The sequence below is a fragment of the Cnephaeus nilssonii genome (assembly GCF_951640355.1).
Source record: "Cnephaeus nilssonii genome assembly, chromosome: 17".
In the NCBI taxonomy this organism is placed as follows: Eukaryota; Metazoa; Chordata; class Mammalia; order Chiroptera; family Vespertilionidae; genus Cnephaeus; species Cnephaeus nilssonii.
In genome coordinates this window covers 8,010,921-8,037,996 of record NC_137088.1, presented here as the reverse complement: position 1 = coordinate 8,037,996, position 27,076 = coordinate 8,010,921, and the positions used below count along the sequence as shown (strand labels likewise).

At 41.8% G+C, this 27,076-nt stretch overlaps 1 protein-coding gene across 4 annotated transcripts in view; it reads left to right on the top strand.

Moving 5' to 3' along the window:
• Positions 1-1,541: 1,541 nt before the first annotated feature.
• Positions 1,542-27,076, top strand: part of ULK4 (unc-51 like kinase 4) — a 263,268-nt gene continuing 237,733 nt past the window's right edge. For 3 of the 4 annotated variants that reach the window (XM_079795341.1, XM_079795342.1, XM_079795339.1), the window contains exons 1-16: positions 1,542-1,610; positions 4,215-4,408; positions 5,651-5,750; positions 7,404-7,543; positions 10,920-11,082; positions 12,046-12,147; positions 12,944-13,027; positions 14,676-14,751; positions 17,432-17,524; positions 19,511-19,629; positions 19,786-19,855; positions 20,894-20,990; positions 21,388-21,492; positions 23,917-23,977; positions 25,697-25,878; positions 26,747-26,793. In XM_079795341.1, coding sequence (XP_079651467.1) covers positions 4,271-4,408; positions 5,651-5,750; positions 7,404-7,543; positions 10,920-11,082; positions 12,046-12,147; positions 12,944-13,027; positions 14,676-14,751; positions 17,432-17,524; positions 19,511-19,629; positions 19,786-19,855; positions 20,894-20,990; positions 21,388-21,492; positions 23,917-23,977; positions 25,697-25,878; positions 26,747-26,793 — 1,577 coding nt within the window. In that variant the 5' untranslated portion in view covers positions 1,542-1,610; positions 4,215-4,270. Of the gene's footprint in view, positions 1,611-2,142; positions 2,289-4,214; positions 4,409-5,650; positions 5,751-7,403; positions 7,544-10,919; positions 11,083-12,045; positions 12,148-12,943; positions 13,028-14,675; positions 14,752-17,431; positions 17,525-19,510; positions 19,630-19,785; positions 19,856-20,893; positions 20,991-21,387; positions 21,493-23,916; positions 23,978-25,696; positions 25,879-26,746; positions 26,794-27,076 lie in introns of all 4 variants that reach the window. The other variant, XM_079795340.1, reaches the window with a different exon arrangement.

Below are 27,076 nucleotides of genomic sequence, written 5' to 3'. Positions count from 1 at the left end.
ATTCAAAAAGTGAACTTCTATTCACGTGGAGGAAGCCTAAAAGGCCATTAACTTGGTCTAAACAAGCTTTCAAAGAACATGGCATCCATGAAAAAGAAAAATAAAAGAACGAAAGGACAGTTGAAGTACTGAGAAAGAAAGCACTAAGAAATTGTTAAAAAATAATTTAAAGTGATATGAAAAAATAGCAAATAAAGTTTCAAAACATGTAATAGAGAACTGAAATGCATAAATTCATCACAATATATATTTATATACTGCATATGAGGCCCCTAGAATCATAAGAAATGCAAACAATTCACTATTAACTCACTCTTGAACTGCCCCCCTTAAAAATCAAAATGCCCCCCTGTGGGGCCCACGTTGGGAACCACTGCTCTACACAAAACTGACAATAATAAGATACTGAGAAGGCAGGAAGGGTTAGAAGTCAAAGAATAGGACATGTGTTTCACCTGAGATCAGAGACACAGTTTCTACAAGTTTGTAAAGCGTGGTAGTCCCTTATAGCAACATCTATTTCACCTGGTAACTTGATAGAAATGCAAACATTTGGGCCCCATCAAGATCTACAGAAACAGAAGTTCTGTGGGTGGGGCCCAGAAATGCTTTCTCAAGCACTCTAGGTGATTCTGATGCTAAAGTTTGAGAAAAACTGCGCTAATGTACATGGAATTAACAGGGGAGCTGGCGCGCAGGTGTCTGGTGGTTGGAATTTGAGGGCCTGGAGCTTCCCAAGTCGTAAGCAATCAACTCGAGATCAGAGGATCTGGTCTGTTTCCTCAGGTACAAGAAGGAAGTAACCCACAGCCTTCTCTTTTCTAAAGGGTGGGGAACCCGAGGGGCAGGCTTCTGAGCCCTTGGTTACCCACGTCCACCTGGGCTCCGGAGGGCGTCAGAAGGAAAAAGAATTGAAAGAAACGGGGGGAGGGCAGTGAAGAAATGATCAGAGAGCCCAGGGCCCCAGAGCCCCCAAATATGCAACTACAACCCAGATAGGTCCTCCTTATGGGTCCAAGACCCCAATCCCCACACACCGTAAAAGGACGCACGAACTGCCCATCACCGACTCCTACTTCCGGTCTCCAGCCAATAGGAACCCAAACTGCTCAGCCAGTCAGCGCCAGGGACTTCTTCCGGCGTCCTGCGTGCTGCCCTGGAGACCGGATGGGCGAATCCAAACGCGGAGGGGTGCTGAGTTCGCGAGGCCGGACGCTGACGCTTAGAACCCCGCCTCCCTCCACCACTTTCTACCCCGGTCCAGGGTCGGTGGATTCGTCCGAAGGCTGGGCGCGAGGCCCTTTGGGTGGAGGGCGGTGCCCTAGCAGCCATACTTCCAGCCAATAAGAACTGAAACTGTTCAGCCAGTCAGTGCCGGGCGCTCTTTCTGGCGTCCTGCGTGCTGCCCTGGAGACGGGATGGACGCATCCAAACGCGGAGGGGCGCGCTGGACGCTCACGGCCTTCCGCTGCTTCGGCGCGTCCCGCCTTGCTTCATTGCTTCGCCCCCGGTTTTGTGCCAGTGGACCGGTCCTAAGGGGGCTAGGATTCGAGACTTGTGCAGAGGAGGGAGCCGTCTGGCTGGTCGGTTGCATCTCCCCCAGAGACCAGGTGAGTGGCAGTTTTAGGGGCGTAAGCCTGGATTCGGGGCTCCCTCGGCCGACGCGATAGAGACTGTGGGCCTGGAGGGGTGTTGCCCACCTACTCCCTCTTCTTCCCTCTCCCGCCATCCGTCGGTCCGAAGCCAGACCGAGCGCAGAGCCTGCAGTGAATTCGCTCGGTAAAGTGCTGCGAGGAGGCGCACCTGTTGAAGTTCTTAGCAAAACGCCTAGCCGCCTTCTGGGTCTTCGGGAAAGGGGGACGCGGCCTGAGGTTCGCAAAGTGGAGCGAGCATCCCGAGGCCGAATTAAAACTGCTTAGTGAGGCCCGGATTCCAGAGTTTCCGATTCTAGAGGTCTGGAACGGGGCGCGAGAATTTGTTTACTCTCCAGTTCCCAGGTGGTGCTGATGCAGCTATGGTGCGGGAGTGAAAAGGCGGGGATGATTGAGGGGAGGATGATCCCAGTCTTCACCTGCGTGCCCCGGCATCTTGAAAGCCTCATTTGCTCGTAGGTGTGATTTGCTCTGACTTCTGGCTTTTCAGATGATGTCTAGGTGGACTTGGACATTAAACGAGATATAAAAGATGCACCACGCGTTTAGAAAATGTGCAAGACTAAGCTGTCTGGGATTGCTCACACTTGGGTGAGAAAACGATGGAGAAACCCAAGGAAGTAATTAACTGTGAAAGTAAGGAGAGCGATTGCTTTTGGGGAGTAGGAGGAGTTGGGATTACTTAGGCTCATGGAGGGATTCCGGGGGGTGGCCACAAAGTGCTATTCCTGACCTGGGTGGTGATTACAGCGCTGTACCTCGAATAATAATTCATTAAACTCTATTTTGTGGGATTTTCTGTATTTGTGTTTTATTTTACAATTTAAGAGGTAATAAATGATTGAAAATTCATAGTGGGAAGTCAATTGTGAGGCATGCCCTTAGACCAGTGGTTCTCAACCTTTCTAATGCCGCGACCCTTTAATACAGTTCCTCATGTTGTGGTGACCCCCAACCATAAAATTATTTTCGTTGCTACTTTATAACTGTAATTTTGCTACTGTTATGAATCGTAATGTAAATATCTGTGTTTTCCGATGGTCTTAGTTAGGCCAGTGGTCGGCAAACTCATTAGTCAACAGAGCCAAACATCAACAGTACAACGATTGAAATTTCTTTTGAGAGTCAAATTTTTTAAACTTAAACTTCTTCTAATGCCACTTCTTCAAAATAGACTCGCCCAGGCCGTGGTATTTTGTGGAAGAGCCACACTCAAGGGGCCAAAGAGCCGCATGTGGCTCGCGAGCCACAGTTTGCCGACCACGGTCTTAGGCTCTGCACTACAGCATCTTTATCTAGATGTATCCTAATGTAGCCAATTTATAAACATTTAAGTAAGGTCTCTTTACTTCTGGTTCAATATCTTCTTCATTTTAACACTGTTTAATTTAATCACCCAGCTGTTGTGGCTCAGTGGTTGAGCGTTGACCTATGAACCAGGTGGGGTTTGCAGGAGGCAGCTGACCGATGACTCTCTCTCATCATTGATGTTTCTATCTCTCTCTCATACCTCTCTGAAATCAATGAAAATATAAAAAATCGATTAAAAAATCTTGATTTAGCAAACTTTCCCTGTAAAGGGCCACATAGTAAATATTTGAATGTGTGAGCAGACCATGTGGTCTCTGTGTTACAACTACTCAACTCTGACATTGTAGCGTGAAAGTGGCCTTAACCAATATATAAATGAATTGGGCATAGCTGTGTTCCAATTAAACTTTATATACAAAAACAGGCAACAGCCCTGACCGGTTTGGCTCAGTGGATAGAGCATCGGCCTGCGGACTGAAAGGTCCCAGGCTTGATTCCAGTCAAGGGCATGTACCTTGGTTGCGGGCACATCCCCAGTAGGAGATGTGCAGGAGGCAGCTGATCGATGTTTCTCTCTCATTGATGTTTCTTACTCTCTATCCTTCTCCCTTCCTCTCTGTAAAAAATCAATAAAATATATATTTTTTAAAAAGTTTAAAAAAACACACACAAAAAAAACCAAAAAACAGGCAACAGGCTGAATTGGCCCAGGAACCAGTAGTTTGCTGAGCTCTGACTTCAAATAATATTATTTGTACAATATCTGTGGATTAGATGGAAATGCTGTCATTTCCGTATTTGTTTATGAAGTATTTTTACATACATTGTTTCATTTGTTTCTCATAATTTGAGGGTTAGTGGGACATAGACTGCCCAAGTCATTATACAGATGTGGACATAATGTGCTTTCCATTGTAGCAAAGGTATCAAGATACATTGCCTGAAATTTCATTCATTTCAGGATTTTTGTTGTGTTTTTTTTTTGTGAAACAGCTGTCATTTTCATTATTTTTGTTAAGATCTTTAGGAAGTTGAATATTGGTTTGTGAATTGTTGTTTCTTTTACTTTTCCCGTATCTTTTTTCATCCTGAAAAAAGAAAGACACTGGTATTCAAACTTACCTGTAGGTGTTGAATACCAGTGAATCTTATGAATTTATAGAATTATTAGACTTACATATTAAATATCCTGGGCTAATTAATCATACAACTAGCTTGCATTCATGTGTGTCATTTTTGTTTACATTTTAGGAGCTAGAGATGCTATCAGGCTGTCTTTCTATCAGGTGTGAGAAGTTGGCCCGGAGATGCAAAACTTCGTCCTATACGAGGAGATCGGCCGAGGAAGCAAGACCGTTGTCTATAAAGGGCGACGGAAGGGAACAATCAATTTTGTAGCTGTTTTTTGCACAGACAAGTGCAAAAGGCCTGAAATAACGAATTGGGTAAGTCAAGTATGTTTCCTTCCCTCTGGCAAAGACAGCTATGATTTGGTAGAATAAGTAGTACGTAAATAGAAGCCATTGAACTCACTATAGCAAGTGCCACGTTTTCAATCTGGACTGGGCGACCTCTGCCTGTTTAGTGCCACCAATCCTGACTAGTGACTGATATACATGCCCAAGTCATTACCAACTTCAGAGTTTTGTTTGTTGGGGAAAATACAGTCTGTATTAGTTCATTTACTTTTAAATTTAGCATGTGATTATGAAGCTTTCCAAAGGAAGGACTTCGGGTGAGGGTGACTTGGGTTTGAAATAGCTGGGCCACTTCACAGCCCAGGCTCCTTGGACCAAACCTGACTTTTGTTTCCCCTCAACTTTTTTGCTTATTGTGGTAAAGTACACATAACACAAAATTTACCATCTTATCCTTTTTTTTCCTCTTTTGTTCATCCTCACTCGACGATGTTTTTTCTGTTGATTTTTAGAGAGAGTGGAAGGGAGGGAGGAAGGGAGGAGAGGTAGAAAGAGAGAGAGAGAGACATCAATGTGAGGGAGATACATCAATTGGTTGCCCCTCATATGTGCCCCAGCTGGGGTCAGGGATCAAACTTGTGACCCAGGTACATGCCCTTGACCAGGGATTGAACCTGAGACCCTTTGTTGCATGGGTAGACACTCTAATCACTTAGCAACACCAGCCTGGGATACAGTAGCTCTTTTGATGTATACCTTTTGGCCATTTTCCTATGAATAATATTTCTTTTGCAATATTATATTTACCCAAAATACACAAAACTATATTACACAAGTTTTGAAAAAAATCATTTTTAAGATTGTATGTTTCCATGTAACCATCCTTCATAATCATCATTTTGATGTCCATAAAGAATTCCACCCAGTGAATTCTATTATTTTCTTATCCATTTCCCGATTGCATATTTAGGTGTTTTTTTAAAATATATTTTTATTGATTGCAGAGAGGAAGGGAGAAGGAGAGAGAGATAGAAACATCAGTGATGAGAGAGAATCATTGATTGGCTGCCTCCTGCATGCTTCGTACTGGGGATTGAGTCTGCAACCCAGACATATGCCCTGACAGGGAATTGAACCAGTGACCTCTTGGTTCCTGGGTTGATGTTCAACCACTGAGCCACACCTGGCTGGGCTCTTTAGGTGGTTTTTAATAGATGCAAGGGTTTTAAGAACTTTTCTTAAAAAGTGTGAATGTTGTGTGTTTTATAGGTCCGTCTCACCCAAGAAATTAAACACCAGAATATCGTAACCCTTCATGAATGGTATGAAACCAGCAATCATCTCTGGCTGGTAGTGGAACTCTGCACAGGTAAGCCACATTATGTGGTTTTAAAAAAAGTCAGATGTAGGTTTTGTTATTTTCCTTTCTTCTTTTACAGATACATGTTGATACTGTTGACTATGTTAACTTGATAATCTGTTGTTCAATGGATATTAGGGAAGGGTAAGGGCTAAGATATTTGATAAGGGAAAGATTTATATATTATTCAATTTGGAGTTTAATTTTACTTTGGTATAAAATATTACCAAACCACTTATGTGAAAATTTAGAAATATTCTTTAGTAGTAATTAATTTATCAAATAACTTTTTTCATTCAATAAAAACAAAGTATTTTAGGTCCACTAGCTATTAATTAGCTTATTAGTTTATAAATTTTTTTTTTATGAACAGAATACTTGCTCTTTATAAAAACTTAAGCAATGTGGAAAAGTACAAGGATGAATCAACAGATACCACCACCTAGGAGTAATTAGAGATCACATGTTCTAGCTCTTGCTTGATACAACTCTAGGACTATATACAGGGAGAAGGGTGACTAACTACATAGATATTATCTCAGCTTTTAGTGCCAGTGTCTTCAGGAAAAAAATGTAACAAGTACCATGGTTAGTGTACTCCTGTTTGTACACCGAGGAAAATAGAGAGTCATTAAATATTAAGGCACGCTGTAATTATGTCTAGCTTTATGAGTCTTACCTATTGGCACTTGGAATTTATAAAACTGAATCATAGAATGGTTTTTTTCATTTCATTTTCTGAATTGGTGGGGTACTGTGGTCTAAATTACTTCCACAGATGTGCACACGGTTGAGGTGAGCAGGGGACTTCTTCTGGGTTACTTTTTTTTTTGCCTCAGTTGCTGTTTCTGCCCCATGACCAGTGTAATAACCTAACTGTAATTTATTGCCTGTGTTTGCCGTGGTTCCCCACCCACCAAGACAAAATAAATAAAACCCAAAACACCGGCTACCTTTGTCACGGTAATTCTGATTGAATTTCTAGATGCCAGCTAAGACTTCGCTGTCTCTGAATTTGGCTCTTGCTTTAATCTTGACCCTAAAAAAAGAGAAGCAAACAAAAAAACCCCCACGTTTGTTTCTGGCACTGAGATGATAGAAATGTGACTGTGACCTCCAAAGGGTATAGAAATAGAATTCCCCATGTGCCTGCTTTAGGCCCATTAATTCATCAGGGTTTGATTTTCTAATGGTTAAGGAAAGGCGCCATCTTTTTTGCTATGCAGTACATTTGCAGAATTCGACCTATCTTTGTACAGGAACCAGTGTGACTATACTTTGTGTAATGTGATTTAAATGCACTGTTTGCATTAGTGTTCCCACAAATTTTTGCAGTCATTTTTTTCCCGAGGGAGCTAGAGTGAGACATCACAGCACCAGGGTGATTATCACTTCCTGCATCCCACCCACCTCATCACTGACCAGCCATGCGGACTGAGCAGTCGGTCCCCTGAGCTGGCCTGGAGCGAGGACACAGGTTTCTGATAGTCTGATAGGGTACTTGTCCATGGTGCTCACTCACAGGTGTGCTTCCCCTGCTAGGCTGTCCACGGGTCCTGATTTGATCATTTTTTTCATGCTCAGTGTCTCCCTCCATGGAACCTGCTGGAAGCACCGTGTAATGCTGGAGGGCTAAAATGGGTGATTTTAATCAACTTGCAGGTGGTTCCTTAGAAATGGTCATTGCTCAAGATGAAAACCTCCCAGAAGATGTTGTGAGAGGCTTTGGGATTGACCTGATTACTGGATTGCATCATCTTCATCAACTTGGTATTCTCTTTTGTGACCTTTCTCCTGGGAAGGTAATTCATCCATGTTTTGATTTCCTAATTGCTTGTGCATTGATGGTGCTTTCTCAGTGGTACGTTTATTTTTAGATATAATTTTAGGTATAGAACATCTTGAAATTTTGTGTTACCATCTAAATATATAAAAGGCTAATATGCTAAGTGTCCGTCTGGGTATGACACCACCATAGCAACACCCGGCTTCCTCTCCCTAGCAACTAGCCTCTTTACGGTTTCTTCAGCCCAGCAACCTGACTTGCTTTATACCAGGTGCAAACATTTTACACTTTAACCAAATGTCTGTGAAGCATTTTCCCGTGCCTCATCTCATTTGATCCTCACAGAAGTTCTGGAGTAGATAGATAGGAGACTCAGTGGAATCCTATTTTCTTTTCATTAGCCAGGAAATAGATATTTAGAAAGCTTAGAAACTTGATCCAACTGAAAAGAAGTAAATGGTGGACCTTAAAAGTGACTTCAAGTGTTCTCCCTGCGCAGAATATAGTCAAACATTGCTGCAGTTAAATATTTTACCTTTTGTTCTCCCTGCATGATCTACAATAATAATCTGCTTCGTGTTGATATTTACTGCTGTGTTGCTGACAATTATCTGAAAGAGAAGTTGGGGTGCTTCAGTGGGCTGGAAAAAGTTTAGTTAAATCAGAAAGCAGGTCTAATTAAACAAGTTTACTCTCTCTATATATATAAAAGGCTAAGTTGATTAACACATGTGTGATACATATAAAGCACTCACTGGCACCATTCGCACACTTGTGTTTCCATCTGTCATTGTCGATTGTGAATTTGGTTGACACTTCTATTATGGAGAAAAGACAAATAGCGATATTAAAATATTTCTTCTAATTTCCTTTCAGTGTGCACAAATTTGTGCACCAGGCCACTAGTTTTTTAATAAAAGGAAACTGTATTTTAGCTTCCTAGTTAGCTACCCACTGAAGTCCTTGTAGAATGCAGAGTTTCCCCTCCTTTCAGAGCTCTGTAATTATTATTGCTGCTGACCTGTATTGTGAATGGCGAGGTCCATAGCTCTATGAAATAACTCTTAATTCTTATAGTACACAATTATGAGCCATTGCTTTAGTTTGATAATGGCATTTTTGGCTATTATGGATCATATATTTTCTTTTTTGGTTACGCTAATGATCCATAACCAAATGTGCTTCAGTGTAGTTGTCATGGAACCGGCTGTTTCCTGGTCACAAATGACACTGACGTTTAGGAGCCCTGTGCCCTGGAGAAGTCCCCCCCCCCCCCCCCAACCTCTGCCCTGTCTCTAATATAAAAATGGGAATTTCAGTGAGTGTAAGGCTTACATGTATTTAGGAGAAGCTTCTAGGACACTTTTTGGTGCACAGTGTGCCCTCAATCAGGCATCAGTTATTATCTTTAGAAGTACATACTCTTAGGGATTGTACTGATTATGGCTCTGAGTTGCTACTGTCCCTTTATTAATGTGTACACAATGAACTGGAAAGCTGAATGTTTCCTTGTTAAACATTATTAGAAGCCGTCTGTATGAGAACATAATTAAACCTTAAAAAATCTATAAAACTCCTCGTAACAGATAAAAATCCTTGTTTGAAATATTCATATACTTGCCTGAAGTCTACAGCCATTTAATTGTGGTTACAGCCCTGAAAGCAGCCATAGGCAGTATATAAATGCACAGGTGTGGCTTGTCTCAATAAAACTTTATTCATGGACATTGACATTTGACTTTTATAAAATTCTCACATGTCAAGAAATATTAATCTTATTGCATTTTTTTCTAACCATTTAGAAATATAAAACCACTCTTAGCTCATGCCTGTGCAGAAACAGGTGCTGGCTGGGATTTGGCCCAGGCCAGGGGCTGAGGCGTGCCAACCCCCGTGTGGGAGTTGTTTAATGAGGTCTAGTATCAGCTGTTTATCATCTGGGACGTTCAGGCTGACCTGTAATGTAACTTTTATTCCAGAACTGGGGTTGGCAGAGTCCGGGCAGGATGCCTGTTCCTGTAAGTGAAGTTTTATTGGAATATAGCCACACCCTTTTAGTTCTATATTGTTGGTGGCTACAGAGTTGAGTAATCGGGACAAAGACCTTATGGCTTGCAAAGTCTGAAAGATTTACTAACTTAAAAAAAAAAAAATTGCTGACCCCTCCCACTGGTTCTCAAAGGGTGTTCCCTGGACCAGCAGCATCAGTGTTACCTGGGACTCATTGGAAATGTGGGTTCTTGGACCCACCCGGGACCTGTTGAATCAGAAACTCTGGGAGTAGGGACTAGTAGTTCTTCTTAACAAATCTTCCGGGGCTCCTGGTGCTCAGACACATTTAAAAGTCACTGCGGACTTCTAACAGACATCCTTAGTATTTCTGATTAGAAGCTAAGGGCAAACTTTAAATTGTTTTTAAAAACAAAATGCCAGCTGACTCGTTGCAACTTCCCGTAAGTCTTTTTAGTGGCCGTGGAGAAAAAATTAAAAGTAACAGGACACTGGTTCCTGGCATGGCTCCAACACTCCACAGATAACTTCTAGTCACAACTTATATTAGAGACATGAGCACTTAGCACATGCCCATCACTATCCACAGCCCTTTGCACGCGTAACCTCAGCTATTCCTTACCGCGGTCTGCAGAGTTACGTATACTTTTTTCATTTTATAGGGGGGGGGGGGGGAGAGTGAGATTTAAACCTCTGACTTAGCTGGTTTTGAAAAAGTAAGTTCTCCAGGTCAGATTGCCTGAAGTTAGCTCTCTAACTTCAGAACCTTAGTCTTAACCATACATTCTAGAAACAACACCTGACAGGTGTGCTTTCAGATGCTCCCTCAGCTGTCAGGCTTGGAGCGTACAGATTGTTCCACATACACTGCTCTTAAGAGCCCGAGGTTTCCCTCTGTGGTTATGTGATGTGTTCATTATATACATCTGAGAACGAACAGCTTAATATTTGATTCCATTATTAAAATGTTAGATTTATTTTTCTTATCTGCTTTTTAAAATATTTTTTCTAATATATTTTTATTGATTTCAGAGAGGAAGGAAGAGGGGGAGAGAGAGAGAGAGAGAAACATCAATGATGAGAAACATCATTGATTGGCTGCCTCCTGCAAGTCCCCTACTGGGGATTGAGTCCGCAACCCGGGCATGTGCCCTTGACTGGAATTGAACCTGGGACCCTTCAGTCCGCAGGCCGACGCTCTATCCACTGAGCCAAACCAGCTAGGGCTCTTTAGCTTCTTTTTAAAAAAAAATGTAAGCATTTAATTTTCTTAAGTTGTGATGAAGCAAGAAATGCTTCAAAGTGCTTTAGTGAGAGTATGAGGTGCTGATGGAAGTGTAAATGGAGTCAGGTGCTGACCATGTCCATTTTCGATCTGTTAGATACTCTTGGAAGGGCCTGGGACGTTGAAGTTCAGTAATTTTTGCCTGGCAAAAGTGGAAGGTGAAAACTTGGAAGATTTCTTTGCTTTGGCGGCAACGGAAGAAGGAGGAGGTGATAGTGGGGAAAATGTACTGAAGAAAAATATGAAAAGTAGAATCCGAGGTATGTGGAGAGTTTTTAGATCCTAACTCTAGTTGTGGGCCACCTAAGTCATGTTAGGGGATAATGTTGACCTTTTATTTAAAGAATGGAGGGAAAATAATAATGGCGAGGAGAAGTCTGGATACAGGGATGGCCTTGTCGATGGCCTAAAGTTTTCCATGCGGATCTAATACTGTGTAGGGCACCGGAACCCCTGACAGCCCGGATCTTATCCTTTCCTCTACGTGCCACTGACCACACGTCAGAACATAAGCAGCGGGGGTTTTGCCTCACTCCCGGCCGTGTCCTCAGCACTTGGCACAGTGCCTGGCACACGCTAGTGGCTCAGTAGTTATTTGTTCCACATTGCTGAGCAGCTGATACTTGCAATTAAGGAAGATTTTTAGGGGTTCACTCTTGGGAGGTGTTTTTGACAGCTGCGTCCTGGGGTGTTAGCTGTACAGTGCTGGGTGCTGTCTCTGCCTGGATGACTGAGGGGGCGACTGGGGGCGGGGCGTCTGGGGGCGGAGCCTCTGTTTGCCCCGTCTTTGAGTGTCTGAGCACTTTGAGTGTCCAAGGGTTGACCTGGGATGCACTGTGGTTTGCATGATAAATAAGCTTTGCGGTAAATTCAGGGGGAATGTGGGGTGTTACTGCTGTGTAACTTAACACATCCTGTCCAAGATATTCTAACCAGAGCTGCTTTTCTTTTGACTATTTAAATTGTTAATTTAAAAGAGAATAAATATGCCTATATGTGCCACACCTCTGACTTAGCTGGGTTTTTGAAATAACTCTATATTTTTACATATCCTGGTAAAATGGAACCTTAACATTAGGAATCATTAAAAAATGTGAAATGCACATGAAGTTTTGTTCATATGCATATTCTCTTATTTTTACCTCATCAGGTCTCTCCCAGGTGGGTTTGCGTTGAGAACAAGACCAACGCCTAACAAAGTTGTGATTGTACTTTCTTTTTAGGGTCGCTTACATACACAGCACCCGAAGTTGTGACGGGCGCCGACTTCTCCGTCGCCAGCGACCTCTGGTCTTTGGGCTGTCTGCTGTATGAGATGTTTTCAGGTGATTACTTTCTGCTTCGTTTTCAAGTCACGGCTGGATAAACACAAAGGTGAAATCTGTAGTTTGTAAACATTTCACCTATGAGATGTGAAAAGGCTGGTTATTATTTTAACTTAATTTTCAAAAAATATATTTTTTATTGATTTCAGAGAGGAAGGGAGAGAGAGAGAGATAAAAACATCAAATGATGAGAATCATTGATTGGCTGCCTCCTGTACGTCCCCCACTGGGGATCGAGCCCACAACCCGGGCATGTGCTCTGACTGAGAATTGAACCATGACCTCCTGGTTCATAGGTCGATGCTCAACTACTGAGCCACACCAGCTGGGCAGAAGGCTGGTTTTTCTCATTTCTATCTACACTGATTTTGGCTGGAGTGCTTGGAGTCTAGGCATATTCAGGTCCCTAGGACCTTTTTGACCTATAGGTATTTTTTGTGATAATCTGGAATGTTGAAATGTGTCTAACTATTAAAGAGCTGTGCTTATTAGTAGAAATTCTTGCAAAGGTACCTGTGACTGAATTATTCCCATGTGTCCAGTAGCCCACGTAAACCGTGGGTCCTGGTAGGTACCATATGTGAATTTGTATATTGGTTGGGGTGACAGATTTTGAATTATAGAAATATAAAAATACATAGACAGTGTGCCTGGTATATACTAGACATTCAATAATTAGTTATTGCTAGATATGCATTTGTAAATTTTGTAATGCTGAACTATCTGCAGTTTTTTTTTTTTAGAATTATTGGTGATGACAAACGTATTTAATTGACAAGTTTTCATGTAATTTTAGGAAAACCCCCATTCTTCTCAGAAAGTGTTTCAGAAGTAATTGAAAAGATTATTCATAAAGATCCTTCGCCACCTATTCCGAAAGGTAGGATTTTTGTTATAAATGCCGTTAATTTACACTTTACACTGACTACTGGTGCACTTTTGTTGTCTATTTTTATTGACTCATAACCTCCCAATTTACATTTTATAAATGTTCCCTAATTGATATTTTTAGAAATGTTAGCATTCCCTTTGCCATTATTTTTTTTTAGATACTGAAATGGAAAAGTAGTAGTTTCCCTCACTTAAAATCACGAATTACTTTGCCCTCCTATATCTAGAGATGTCAGGTTTACAGATTGAGAAGTCAGACTTTTATTTAATTTTTTGTCTCTGTGTCATTTACCTAATTTGGACTCATGTCCTTTGTAGTTACTCCTGGTTAGTGTTTGCATAGTAACGAATTGGGTGTTCTCAGCTCTTGTCTTGATGATCAGAATGCTGCCCTGACAAGTTGGTAAAGTCTTTGGAAGGAGATATAGAGTAGTATTTTAAGTGTTGGGATTTTAATCACACAAATTGTGATTAATATAACCATCTACTGTTAACAATTTTAAGGAAAGGAAAGAAAAACAAAAGCAGGCACAAACATAACAAAGCACTTTGCTCTACACCACCAGAAAAGTGAATCTTAAGCCACATAAATGAAAACAGGACTTTGCAAAAAATAATATTGGGAGTTTTTAAGAGAAAAAAAAATAGGAAGTCATTCATGGAAGAAATAGGAATACAGGATATTTTCAATTTTTCAAGAATCACACCTAGGTGAAAAAAACAAAACTCTTGATATTTTGAAAGTAGTCTATATTTCTTAAAACAAAATGCTGCATTTTTTTCTTTCATTAACTTCATCTTATTTTTTGTAGATATCAGTCATTCGTATTTCTTCTGATGACTTGTCAGTACAATATTATTGTTTTCTCCTATGAGTTAAAGGTTTTTATGCAGGGAAGAAACCTGGAAATGAGGTGCCAAAGGTCTGGTCAGGGTACCACTGGTGGCCCACGCTCGCTTATGTCACGGTCCTTCATCAGACGGTGGCCAGAGTGCCTGACAGTGCCTGGCGGTGTCTTTGGCCATTGTCATCATGGCTTCTTATTTTAACCATTACTGATAATTGGGCCATGGTGTGTGTGTGTGTGTATATGTGTGTGTGTGTATGTACATATATTTATATATGTGTATATATATATATGTACATATATATATATCTGTGTAATTTAAAAAGGCAAAGCTTGGAGATTAAGAAAATTGGACAATATCATAATGTTGTGATGCTTATTATTTTTCCTGCTAAAAATAAAGAAAAGAGGAATTACAGGTATTCTAATCATAGTATATTAAAGCAAAATTAGTCAGATTAATAATAACGCCTCAGAAAATGGGGCATAATTAATAGTGGAAGACAAGGGTATGAGTTTGTCAGGCCGGTAATCCTTACTGGGGTTAGACAATCAAGTAATTTTAGAGGTTGGTCGAAACTTAGTTTTCTGTAGTATAGGAAAAAAAAAAAAATTTGTGCCCCTCTCCCCTCTATTTAAATGGAAGTTTAATTGTTATTAATAGACTCAGTGTTCTCTTTAAAATAATTTATGTGCTGAAAATGCCATGACTTTAAATGTTGATGTAGGGTACGTATTCATCTCCTTATCACTTTTTTTTTTCCTTTTTGGGACTTAATTTGTGTGCAGATCCTTCTCTTCCTAAAGCGTCTCCAGATTTTATGAATTTGCTGGATGGTTTGCTTCAAAAGGATCCTCAGAAAAGGTCTGTATGGGTGATACTGTAATATGAACGACGAGTGGGATCTGTTCTTTCTTCCATGCACTTCTGAAATAGCACTGTTCTTAATACACACGGAGGGTTCAAACTGCTTTTTAAAAAAGGAAATCTGAGTTTACACCGAGGGTTTTTCTTTGCCTGTGTTTTTAATGATGAGGAATTTTAAGTCATTTTCTCTCTTAATGTATTCAGCAGTTGCCTAATAGCTGATGGATTCTCTTGTGACTCCTGAATCCAAGCAGCTTAGCCCTTTCCATTGTAGACTTCAGGCTAAGCTCCCTTTGACTGTTGGACTAGCGATGGTACTGTCATGATGGTTGATGTCATCACACTAACTGAGTGGTATTTTAATGCGATATATTTTTATGATGCTCCTGTCATCCTGGAGACATCAAGTGACAGGAAAATTGCACGGTGTGAAATTTCTGTGTTGCAGCGTGGGGAGGGGGTTTCCCTGGCCTGGGAGTCAAGAGCAGTTGGTTCCTAGTTCTGGTTCTGCCCTTAGGTAACTGTGGGAAAAGGGAGTGGGGGTGCGGTTGTGAAGCAAGTATTTGGGTCTCTGCCTCAGTGTAAAATAACGAGTATATTTAACATAGCAAATAAAACACTCCATCCTCTGTCTTCATTAAATGTAAGAGAGAACTGGCAGAAGGAAAAGCTGTTCTTGTGTAAGTTTTAGGACAAACCTCCCATGCTTGTAACAGAATGCCTTTAGGATTAGTGCTATTTTGGTGGGTAATCTTCCAGACATCTTTTGATAGGCTATAAGCATACTTTATTTAGGATGATATAACTACATTTCCACCTATTTATATCTCTGTATTGTATGCTTTTTTGTGTAAATGGGACCACCCCATAAGCTACTTTTTTCTCTCTGTATCTGCTTAGTCATTTTTTTTCTTTTTTAAATATACACTGAGTGGCCATATTATTATGATCTCTGAACGCATAATAATCTGGCCACTCTATGTGTGTGTGTGTGTGTGTGTGTGTGTGTGTGTGTGTGTATGTGCATGTGTATATATATATATATATATATACATATATGGGGCCCGGTGCATGAATGTGTGCATGGGTCTGGCCAGCCTGGCCAGGGGGAGGGGACATGGGCAGTTGGCTGGCCTGCCTGCTGGTCGAACTCCTGGTCGAGGGGACAATTTGCATATTAGCCTTTTATTATATAAGATATACACTGAGTGGCCAGATTATTATGCATTCAGAGATCATAATAATCTGGCCACTCAGTGTATATTTTATTGATTTCAAGAGAGGAAAGGAGAAGGAGAGAGATAGAAACATCAATGATGAGAGAGAATCATTGATTGGCTGCCCCCTGCACGCCCCCTTCTGGGGATCAAGTCTGCAATCTGGGCCTGTGCTCTGACCTGGAATCAAACCATGATCTTCTGATTCATAGGTTGACGCTCAACCACTGAGCCACGCTGGCTGGGCTATATCTGCTTAGTCCTTTTGACTGGCTGCCCTGTGTATATGATAACCTGTCCTGGCAATAAACACTGAGAGTGTGTCTTGACTTAGAATACCATACACACTGCTACAGGAAATAGCCTTTGAGTATGTTTTGTTATTCACTTGGGCAGTTATCTCGTTTGGATAAATGCTGGCCAAATGCTAAGAGCATTAAAAAGTGTGATACGTTTGCTGCATTCGGGGAACATGTGCGAAATGGTTTCCACTCTCAGCAACGCTAGGAAGCTCTTAACCCACCAGTTACCTCCCATGGGCTTTGCTGATCTTACACACTTTTGCCAATCTTATGGATGGAAAAGAAATTCCATTCTACTGGCAATTTTATTTCTCCATGAGTGAATTTTAAGAGCCTTTATATACATAGTTGTAAATTCTTTCTCTTTATCATTAGTGTTTTAATTTTGATCAAAGTAGTTTTCACTTCAATTCAGAAATGTTGAATGATTAAATTAATTAAATATAAGCTATTTTCTTCTTTTGTTTTAAAATTTCAGTCAGGTTTAACCTTTCTGAGTCTGATGAGTATACCTGGAGGTATAATAATCTATTAGTAGTAAAACTTAATGCTTTGAGAGTGAGTCTGGGTTTTAGATATAGCCAAAAGTTACTCTAATGTGGGTGACAACAGTTAATGTAGCTAGACAACATTTTGGCACCTAAATAGAGATGTGACTATATATAGTCATAAAGTTGATATTCTTGTTTATTTCTGAATGAAGTTATAAGAGTGAAGTTCCACAAATGAAATGTGTAAAACAGGCAGGGTACCCTAGAAAATCAAGCCTCTCTTGGGGCAGAAGTATAGATTGGTAATATGTGATCTATTTACTTTACATTTTTAAATTATTGATAGATTTCATTGACTATTTTGAGAACCCGAAGTGTTTTCATCAAGCTCCCTGGATATGAACCTGAGACTCCCAATACTTAGTTGTCAGACTCTTTCATTCTATACCATTTAAGGCTTCTGAGTTATTTCTGAATTACCGGTTGCTATTTAAGAGAATTTAATTGCGTACTGAAATGAAAGAGTAAAGTATCGCGCGATCTCAGAGGTACATTTACATGGAGATATTTATAAATGATAAAATCTGATTCCTATAAGTGGGACATGTCCTGGGACTTGCCCCTGGAAGTCATGTTAACAGAATTTTAACATTTGTGTTTTATACAGATTAACTTGGGCAGGCCTGCTGCGGCATCCGTTCTGGAAGGATGCTTTTACCAGAAAAGATCAGGACTCAAGCACTGAGGACTCGAGCATCAGGTAGGATCAGCTTATCTTTGTGTGGGGGGCATGGCTGCTAAACACGCCTACGCATTACTGTTCTAATGATGCAGCATCAATGACAAGAGTTTCTGTGCTTTCATAGTAGAAAAATCAAGCATTTGTTTAAGGGTTATTTAAAGAGTTTTGTCATGACATTTTTGTGTTCTTGATTTTGCGGATTTTCCGATCAGTTGTTTAAACTCGAGTTATTGGTTTAGTATGGTAGTTATTAGTTCTGTTTACCAACTACAAGTGGCTTCCCACCTTGCAAGCACGGGGTAGGATCTCATTTCCCCCTTTTCAGTTAGGTATAGCTACGTGACTAGCTTTGGCTAATGGAATGTGAGCAGAAGTGACGTGTTATTTCTGGATAGAAACTTGAAAGCCATTGTGTGATTTGCTGCACTTCTCCTGGTGAGTTAATTGGGAAGAAAAATGTCAAAACGGAGTTGCTGTCAGGCTGGGTCTTTAGTGCCCACGATGAGCATATCTTTCCCATCAGCCTGCATGTCTGTGTGTGAGGAAGAGACACAGTTACGAGATTCTGAGCCACTGGCATTTGAGGGGTTGTGTGTTACCACAGCATAACCTAGCTCATCTTGACTAATATACTTTGTTTTTATTACAAAAATCTTCTTAGCCCAGGACACTTATAAAATAGATGGTATTTGGAAAAGAACAGGTGAGAAGTAGCTGAATAAAAGTTCTGGTAATTGACTTTTCCTCCTCCTTACCTCATTGTGATAAATGGTTGTATGATCCTTAATTTTAATCTTGACAAGTTCATTGTATTGGATAGAGGAGTCTGAATTCTATTTGAAGTCTTTCCCAAACTTGAGTTTCTCTGATCCAGTGAGCTTCAGTTATGCTCTCACTATTGTATTAGGTTCTACAGAAAATTGGGCTCTGGTCCACCGTGTCAGCAAGTCACAGAATACCCCCCACCTTAGTTTGTCATCTTCCTTTGTAACCTCCTTGCCTTTTATTTCTTCTTTCTGCTTTATTGCCCTTGCTAGGACTTTTTTCTCAGTAAGATACTGAATCAGGAGTGATGGAAACGAACATCCTTGCCTGGCTTCTGCTTGTAGGATGAAAGCGCCTTTCCCCATTAAGAACGATGAGGTGGAGGTTTCTGTAGCTGCCCTTTTTCAGTTTGAATGAACGTTGAGTTTTATTGAAAGCCTTTATGTATTAGGTAATGTGATCATGTGGTTTTTCTTCTTTAGATTCTCATTATGGACTCTTTCATAAATTGGCTTTCAAATATTGAACCAGCCTTGCATTCCCACAGTCAAGTTATTGTGTATTACAGTTTTTGTCTTGCTGGTTGTGCTTGTGGCCAAGTGGTGGGAGGACAGTGAGAGAAGCTGAGAAAGAGAGCGGAGCCCCAGGGTTTGCCCCACATTTCTGAGACCATAGCTTTTTGGTTAGAGCAGAGGATGACCCTCTCTGTGAGTGTTAGGCACTGGCCAGATGCTGCTGCTGTTCCCAACCAGCTGCTGCAGGGTTAGCTGGGGCCCGGGGCAGGACAGAACGGAAAGAGAAAAAGAAAACCTAGGGGATTTCCCTGCTCTGACCCAAGAGGCCCCTTTCCTGTCCTTGGAACAGAAATAGAGGGCTTCTCTCAGGCTTCCTCCGTCCTCTCGCTGCCTCCGAGCCCAGGCTGGGCCGCACCCGGAGGGGAAGATATAGGGAAACTCACGGCTGGGTCACGGCTACTTGGAGTCCTGGTTTCCGTTCCCAGTCTGCCGGCTGCTATTTACTTTTCTGGGATAAGGCGTATAGACTTCTTCATACACTGCCCTGCTTGTAGTGGTGTTTTTTCACTCCTCGATGAAAAGCACTCCTCTTCTCACTCCATGGCTTTGCCCAATGTCCCGTGGAATTTAGTTATCATTTCCAACCTCTTGAAATGATAGCCAGAAAGCCATGTAGAAAGCTCACAAGTAAGTTTGATTGTGTTGACTTTCTCCTGTTGAGCAGCAGAAACACGATGGAATGTTCCGGGTCACAAGATGCCAAGGAGCTTGTGAGGAGCCCTCCGAGCGGACAAGCCAGAGGGGAGAGGAGTGGTCAGCGGCCGAGTCGCCCTCTGAGACTAGGTGGGCTTTCCTTTGAGCCTGTGTGTGCTGCTGAGAATGCTGTCCGGAGAGTTCCCTCCACATTCGTGTTGTCTCTCTCTTTAAGTCCCTGTCTGCGGGATGCCCCGCTCATGGGACTTGTTCGTTTATGGCTAACGTTCTCCTTTCCTGCCACAGAGAATCCAGCTGAGTTGCGGCCTAAGAATACTCTTGGGGGTCAACTGAACGAGTCCATGTTCCTTCTCAGGTAGGTAAAGTGACAGAGCAGTGAGGGGTCCCCGGCCGGGGGGTGAAAGTACATCTTATTATAGCATCTGTTGTCCTGGATTTTTAAAAAACTTTGTATACTCCCTGGCATTTCCTATGAGCAAAGTCAGTACTTGTTTAATGAATGAATAAACAGATAAGGAAGTGAAAGAGAAATGAGAATCCTGATATTTGGGAATTTGAAGGAATTTACTAAAGAAAACCCTGGTGATCTGAGTGAATTTCTTAAAATGTGAAAAACTCAAAATCAGAGACTCAGGGGGAATGGAGTGGCCCATCGGGAGCACGGAGGCCATTGACAAGTGTGGGAGGAGTAATCACAGTGGGTGTGGATTCCATATAACTCGTCACTCGGGAGGCACCAAGAAACCTTTCCATACTGAACACTTTCTGAAATAAAATGGTGAATATTATTATTATTATTAAATATATTTTATTGATTTTTTACAGAGAGGAAGGGAGAGGGATAGAGAGTTAGAAACATCGACGAGAGAGAAACATCGATCAGCTGCCTCCTGCACACCCCCTACTGGGGATGAGCCCGCAACCAAGGTACATGCCCATGACCGGAATCGAACCTGGGACCTCTCAGTCCGCAGGCCGACGCTCTATCCACTGAGCCAAACCGGTCAGGGCACAATGGTGATTATTATTCGTCCTTAGTGGAATATCTGATTTATTTTATTACGTTAATCCTGCTTACTCCAGCAGACAATTTAAAGAATAATAAAATCACTGTTGTAAGGTTTCCAGTAAAAACAGGAAATACTGCATAGAGCATAGAAGCTGTAAACAAAAGAAACAATAAATTAGCCAGGGAATTACTTTAAAAAGTTATAAAAATCATAGTCATGTAACCATAGATAAGATTAAGTGTTTTTTTTATATGATGAGATCACAAAGAATTAACATATTCTGCCATTTTTTAGGAGGCGTGTTTTTATTTTCCCCAGCACATAGTAAACGGAGGGTAAGGTTTCTGACGTGTGAATAATGGTCACTGGTGTGTGTGTTTCAGTTCTCGTCCTACGCCGAGAACCAGCACTACCGTGGGGTCAAGTCCTGGTGAGGATGTGACCCAGAGTTCACCGCAGAAGGCGCCTCCTTTGACCAAGGTGAACAGCGATGGATTCGTTTTTTTTTTTTTTTTTACATGAGATATAGAGATTCTAAAGAATAATTGCAAGTTGGTTTCCGAACTATGTTCGTGATTATAAAGTTTACAATTAAGTCATTTCCTTATCATTGGTTTTTCTAGTAAGCACACTTAAGAGAGAGGTGCTTATAGTTGTTGTTTTTTTAAATAACAGCTTCATTGAGCTATCATTGACATACCACGTAATTCGCCCATTTAATTCACCCATACGAAGTTCAAATGAGACTCCCTGTCAAAGTGTTTGAGTATCAGTTGAGGTACATTATAGGTGGCCTTGCTCAGCATCTTATTAGTTCAGTCTTTTAAAGCTCTCCATTAGGCACAGAAACAGAGTCTAATTTTTGTTCTTGTTTCAGACCACAGGTGCGCACCTGAGTCAGCAGGACATGGAATCCCAGATGCGGGAGCTCATCTACACAGATGCAGAACTCGTCGTCACGCCGATTATCGACAACCCGAAGGTGCGGAGAGACACCCCACCCCCCGAGGGCTGGGTTTTCCATTTCCCTGAGGACTGAAGTCTGGGTGATGTTTTCCTTTCTGTTCCTCTTGTCGTCTGCTTTGATTTCGTTTGAACCACACACATGTCTACACGCCTACCTCCCGCCCTGTCTGTAACCCCCTCCCCTTCCTGCCTGGGCGGTGTTCTTCCTGCCCCGCACCCACCCTGCCTCCCATCAGTCCAGCGGGCCCAGGAGTGGCTGCTGACTCCGACCTCAGACCTGAGACCTCGAGTCCTTCCTTTCTCAACACGTGCTTACCGTGGATCACTCCAGATGTTCTAGTTGATGGTGTTACGAAGGCAGGCGGCGGTGAGCACCGCTCACCAGGCGTGGCGGGGTGGGCCGATCCCAGGGACCACGCCCTCTCATAGGTTATCAGGACGCAGGTGGGCGGTGGCAGACCCTGGGAGCTTGGGGACTCTTGGTTCACTTCTACCCCAGGGGATTCTTGTTGCTTCATGTCTTTTGGAAAGTAATGCCCTGTTACTAGGGGATGAGTGCTTTCCTTGAAAAAATGTCATTTCTCAGTCCCTTTGTTTTTTGTTGACGCCCAGTCTCCAACACATTCCTCCACCATCTATTCTGTATGTGAATTTTTAAAAAAAATATATTTTATTGATTTTTTTTACAGAGAGGAAGGGAGAGGGATAGAGAGTTAGAAACATCGATGAGAGAGAAACATCGATCAGCTGCCTCCTGCACACCCCCTACTGGGGATGTGCCTGCAACCAAGGTATACATGCCCCCGACCAGAATCGAACCCGGGACCTCTCAGTCTGCAGGCCGACGCTCTAGCCACTGAGCCAAACCGGTTTCGGCTGTATGTGAATTTTTTAAAATGTCTTTTTCTGTGTAAATCTGTGACAGCTTCCTCTCACCTCATAGGGGAACATTGCTATAGTTTAGAGTAAATGGGTTCTTGGATGCGTGCTCACCGGTATTTGCTACAAGGACAGTGTTTAATGTAGATCACCCAGCGCTTTTCACAGCAGAGCGACTTCTTTTTATGAGTTTAGATATCTGGCAGAGTAACTGGATATTATGCCAAATTTAATGGGTAATGGGGCATTTTCCCAGTGGACCTTCTAGAACAATATGTGAATTTTTTTAAACCATATTCTCTCTATATTTTTTTTATTTCATCTTATAACCATGTTTAGTTGTTTCTGGAAAATGTTAGCTGTTTTTTAAACATTCTTACTATAGGCTTTTATTTTGAACTGATTTTAGACTTCTAGAAAAATGTTAAAAAATATTAGAGTTCCTTCCTATGTACCTTTTCCCCAGTTTCTCCTAAAGTTAACATCCTGCAGGACCCCGGGTGGTCAGCAGACCCAGGGAATTTTGCCAGCTGTGACCCTGATGTCCCTTTTCTGTTCCGGGACCCACGTTTCAGTTCATGTCTCCTTGCTCTCCTACGGTGGTCCTTGTCTTTCCCGGCCCTGCGGTCATTCCCCAGCCTCTGCTTGTTTTTCATGACCTTGACCCTTGGAACTGGTCGGGTGTTTTGTAGAATGTCCCTCCACTTACCAGGAGGTTTGTCGAAGGCTTTCTCTTGATGAGAATGAGGTTGACTATTTCTGGCAAGGATACTACCAGCCAAGGCCTTAAAAATGCACAATGGATTTTGGAGAAGTCTGACATAGAAATGTGATGGTTGGATATTTAATTAAAAGTCTCAAGAGGAAGGACTCCAGCTGCTCCGGACTCATGCCCTTTCTATTGAGGCTGTCGCCGCTTCCTGGAGCCGTGTGGTCTTGAATTCAACCTTCAAGTCCTGGCCATTCATAAGTCCTCAGTCCACCTCCTACCTCTTCATAAACGCTGTCCTGACCACATCAGCCTGAAGGGCTTGCGGCCTTCTCTGATGCTTAAAAAAACTCCTCTCGTGAGATGTTTTGTCTGTGATTCTGTCCTGCCTCATCTGCATTGTTACTTAAGTTTTTCTGTTGTTTAACAAATGTCTGTCTTGTTACCCGAGTGGCAGCTCTCTGACAACAGGATCACGTCTTCGGTGTCTGTGTGTCCCCCTAACACTGAGCGGGGGACCTACTCTGGCGGGTCCCCAGCACGTGTGTTGTTGAGTGACGAAATTTCTCACCTAGAGGTAAATTAGCTTACAAGTAAGCCACAATAGGGCAACTCTTTCGTGAAGCTTTATTTTCCTGCAGATATCAATCGAAATGATTTTATTTTTATAAATCATCGTCCATATTTGTATATTTGAATCTGAAAGGGCACTGTTGAATTCTTATGGGTGACACATCTTAACAGCATTCTTTTCTGTCCTCACTAATTTATAATCTGATGTAGGCGATAAATCAGGAGCCAATGTCTGTCTCAAAAGGTGTTTTTGTTTTTTTTTTCTTTTTGAAACCACAGATCATGAAACAGCCACCAATGAAATTCGATCCAAAAGCATTGCATCTACCAGCATATTCAGGTAGGCTCATAAAGGTTTAGACACTTTGCAGACAGAAATTTAATAGCAAATAGAGTATTTTATTTGTGAATAGCTAAATTTCTATTTTCTTGCCAACTGGTTTTCTTGGCAGTGTTATGTAAATTGTAAACAACCTGTAATCCATTTGTGCCAGCTTTGGACCGTACTCAGCTGAGTCTGGGCTGCCCCGGACTCTTGTGGGTGGGAGAGTTCCTGAAAAGCTGGGCGGGCTTTCCTGTTACATGGGTGGGCCCTTCTCCTGCCCTTCCCCTTGTGAGCCCATTGAATTTCCAACATGTGTGGTGTTATTGTGGGTGTGGAGGGTTGGAGACCACAATGAAGAATTGGGAGTCTACTCAAGGAAGCCAGGGCAGTTGAGAATGGGGCCAGATGGTTCACTTTTGTGAGGATAGTGTGGGAATGGAGATACTTAAAGAAGATTGTTATGTTTCCTTTCACCTACTGGAAAGTCTGATTTAGGGTGAACATCAGAAATTAAAAAAAAAAATTTAGGAAGAGGGGAAGGGAGAGGGAGAGAGAAACATCTATGTGAGAGCGAGCCATCAATCCGTTGCCTCCTGCACACCACACCCCCTACCGGGGATTGAGCCAGCAACCCAGGCATGTGTCCTGACTGGGAATAGAACCAGCAACCTTTTGGTGCATGGGACAACGCCCAACCAACTAGCCAGGGCAGAAATGATTTTATACCATAAATTTGGATGTATTTTACTTGATAAAGCTATTGAACTAGATTTGGGAAAACTTCGTCATCATAGCTAGAATAGAATCTCTGATTTGAAATCAAATCAAAGTAAATAAAAATATAGTCAAATTTAAATGAGCCATGCCAAGTAGAACCACTGTTTATGAAAATGTAGAGGATTATTATCAAAATAATATTCCTTCCCCTTTGCCCTTTACTTGGAGTTATTCTGGGAAATGACTGTTGCAGATTTTTTTGTTTGAAGGTGGAGCTCTGCTCAGCCATGTTAACTGTGGATGGGTCTCTTTCCTAGTTCGGCCTTGTGTTTGCATAGGGACTTGGAGGCAGGACCCCAGGTGACTTCACTTGTCGTATTCGCCTTTGGATTTTTTAAAAAAATATATTTTATTGATTTCTTACAGAGAGGAAGAGAGAGAGATAGAGAGTTAGAAATATCGATCAGCTGCCTCCTGCACACTCCCTACTGGGGATGTGCCCACAACCAAGGTACGTGACCTTGACCGGAATCGAACCTGGGACCCTTGAGTCTACAGGCCGACACTCTATCCACTGAGCCAAACCGGTTTCGGCTCGCCTTTGGATTTTAATAGTAATTTCATTGGAACCTTTCAACAACTGTAAAATTTTTGGCTTTTCTAATATTTTAAGGCTAGATTGCTTTATTTACAGGAAGACGCTTGCTTTTTCATAATACAATTTTACTTAACTTTGCATTTTGTTATATTCTCATTTGCAGGATAATTCTCCCTTAGCATCTCTTTTTTTTTTTCCCCCAGCATAGTTACAGAAGTCTCCAGTGGAAGAAAATGAAATGAGTATAAAAGAGTAAATGAGAGTAGGGTCAGCTTTGGCGTAGTTTTGATTTTGACATTGTGAAGTCACGACTTTTTTGTCCTCGGCTATCGAAGTTCTGTCCCATTTTATTTCTCCCGAGATATTTTCGCCGGTGCTTTTTCACGAGACTCACTTTCAATATCTCCTTTCCTCTTCAGTGGATCAGTTAGTGTCACTGAAAGATCAGGATTGGAATGGCTTTCTGCAACAAGTGTGCTCACAGATCGACTGCACCGAGAAGACCATGGGCGCCTCGCGGGCCAAGCTGCACCTCCTGTGCTATCTGTGCGTGGTGGCCGGGCAGAGGGAGGTGGCCACCAGGCTCCTGCATTCCCCCCTGGTAGGCGGTTACGTTGTGACACCAAGACTCCTCGCACGGTCCTTGCAGCATGCCTTCTGCATGTCACTCGTGTGTATCTATAGAGATTAAAACGAGAGCTAAATTATTAATTTGTTCCAATTACAATGAAAAAGGGATTTATCAAGATCATAGGTTTGTCAGAATGATCCTCTGTTTCTTCCTGAAGTCTAAAAGCAGTTGCATAGACAGTGATTTTTGAACTTCTTTTGCTAATACTCTGGCTTGCATTTTATGTTGACTTGTAATAATTGTGTGATATTTTTCACATCTGAAATCATAGGACAGAGTTCAGTTTGTGGAATGAGCTTCCCCTGTGGACTAGAGGGCCCTTTATTGGGCCACCTGGTAAACCCCAAGGTTTCTGATCTGACACTGAAGTGTGACATTGAGTCCTAAGACTTTCCCTCTGGTCGTGCTATTTCTCCGACTGGCTTGTTCATGGGGGCGGGGGGTGGGAGGGAAAGGCTCTAGGAGTTGGGCAGAGCTTTGGAAGTCACCCCCAGGAGGAAGTTAGAGTGTCTGGGCTTTCTCCATAGTGGGGCCTCATTGGGAACTGGCTTGAAAATTAAGTCATTTGCTTTCAGGATAGTTTTAAGGTTACTTTTTTGGTACTTGGTATGTGTTTATGGCACATTTAGGGACTATAAGAGGGTATGAGAAACGGAAAGTAGTGTTTAGTTTTTATTTTTATCTTATTCATATCCTCAGTGCTTTTGCATTTTTGTGAATAATTAACTTCTTAGTGCGGGATTCCCATCTCAGTTGTATGCAGGTCTGAGTTTTTAACTGTGCAGTCACTTTCTATGTGGTTTCATGAATGAAATGTATGTCTTCATCTTTATCCTAGTTCCACCTGCTAATCCAGCATTTGCGAATGGCTCCAAACTGGGATATGTAAGTAACATTTCTATTTTAATAATTTATTCTTCACTATTTTATTAAGTAGTTACAGCATACATGTTTATCAAAAGCACGTCATCCTAAATACTTAATCATAAAACATTCTCAGTAATGATGAGTGGATCACCGGCAGTTTCTCTAGACATCCCAACAGTAAACGTAAAAAGATCTCAAAATAGTCCTTATCCTGATATCATGACTATAATTCTCGGATTATGTAAAGCTTGTCTGGAGACATTATTAACTTACTCTTCTGACTATTCTTTATTTAGTACTT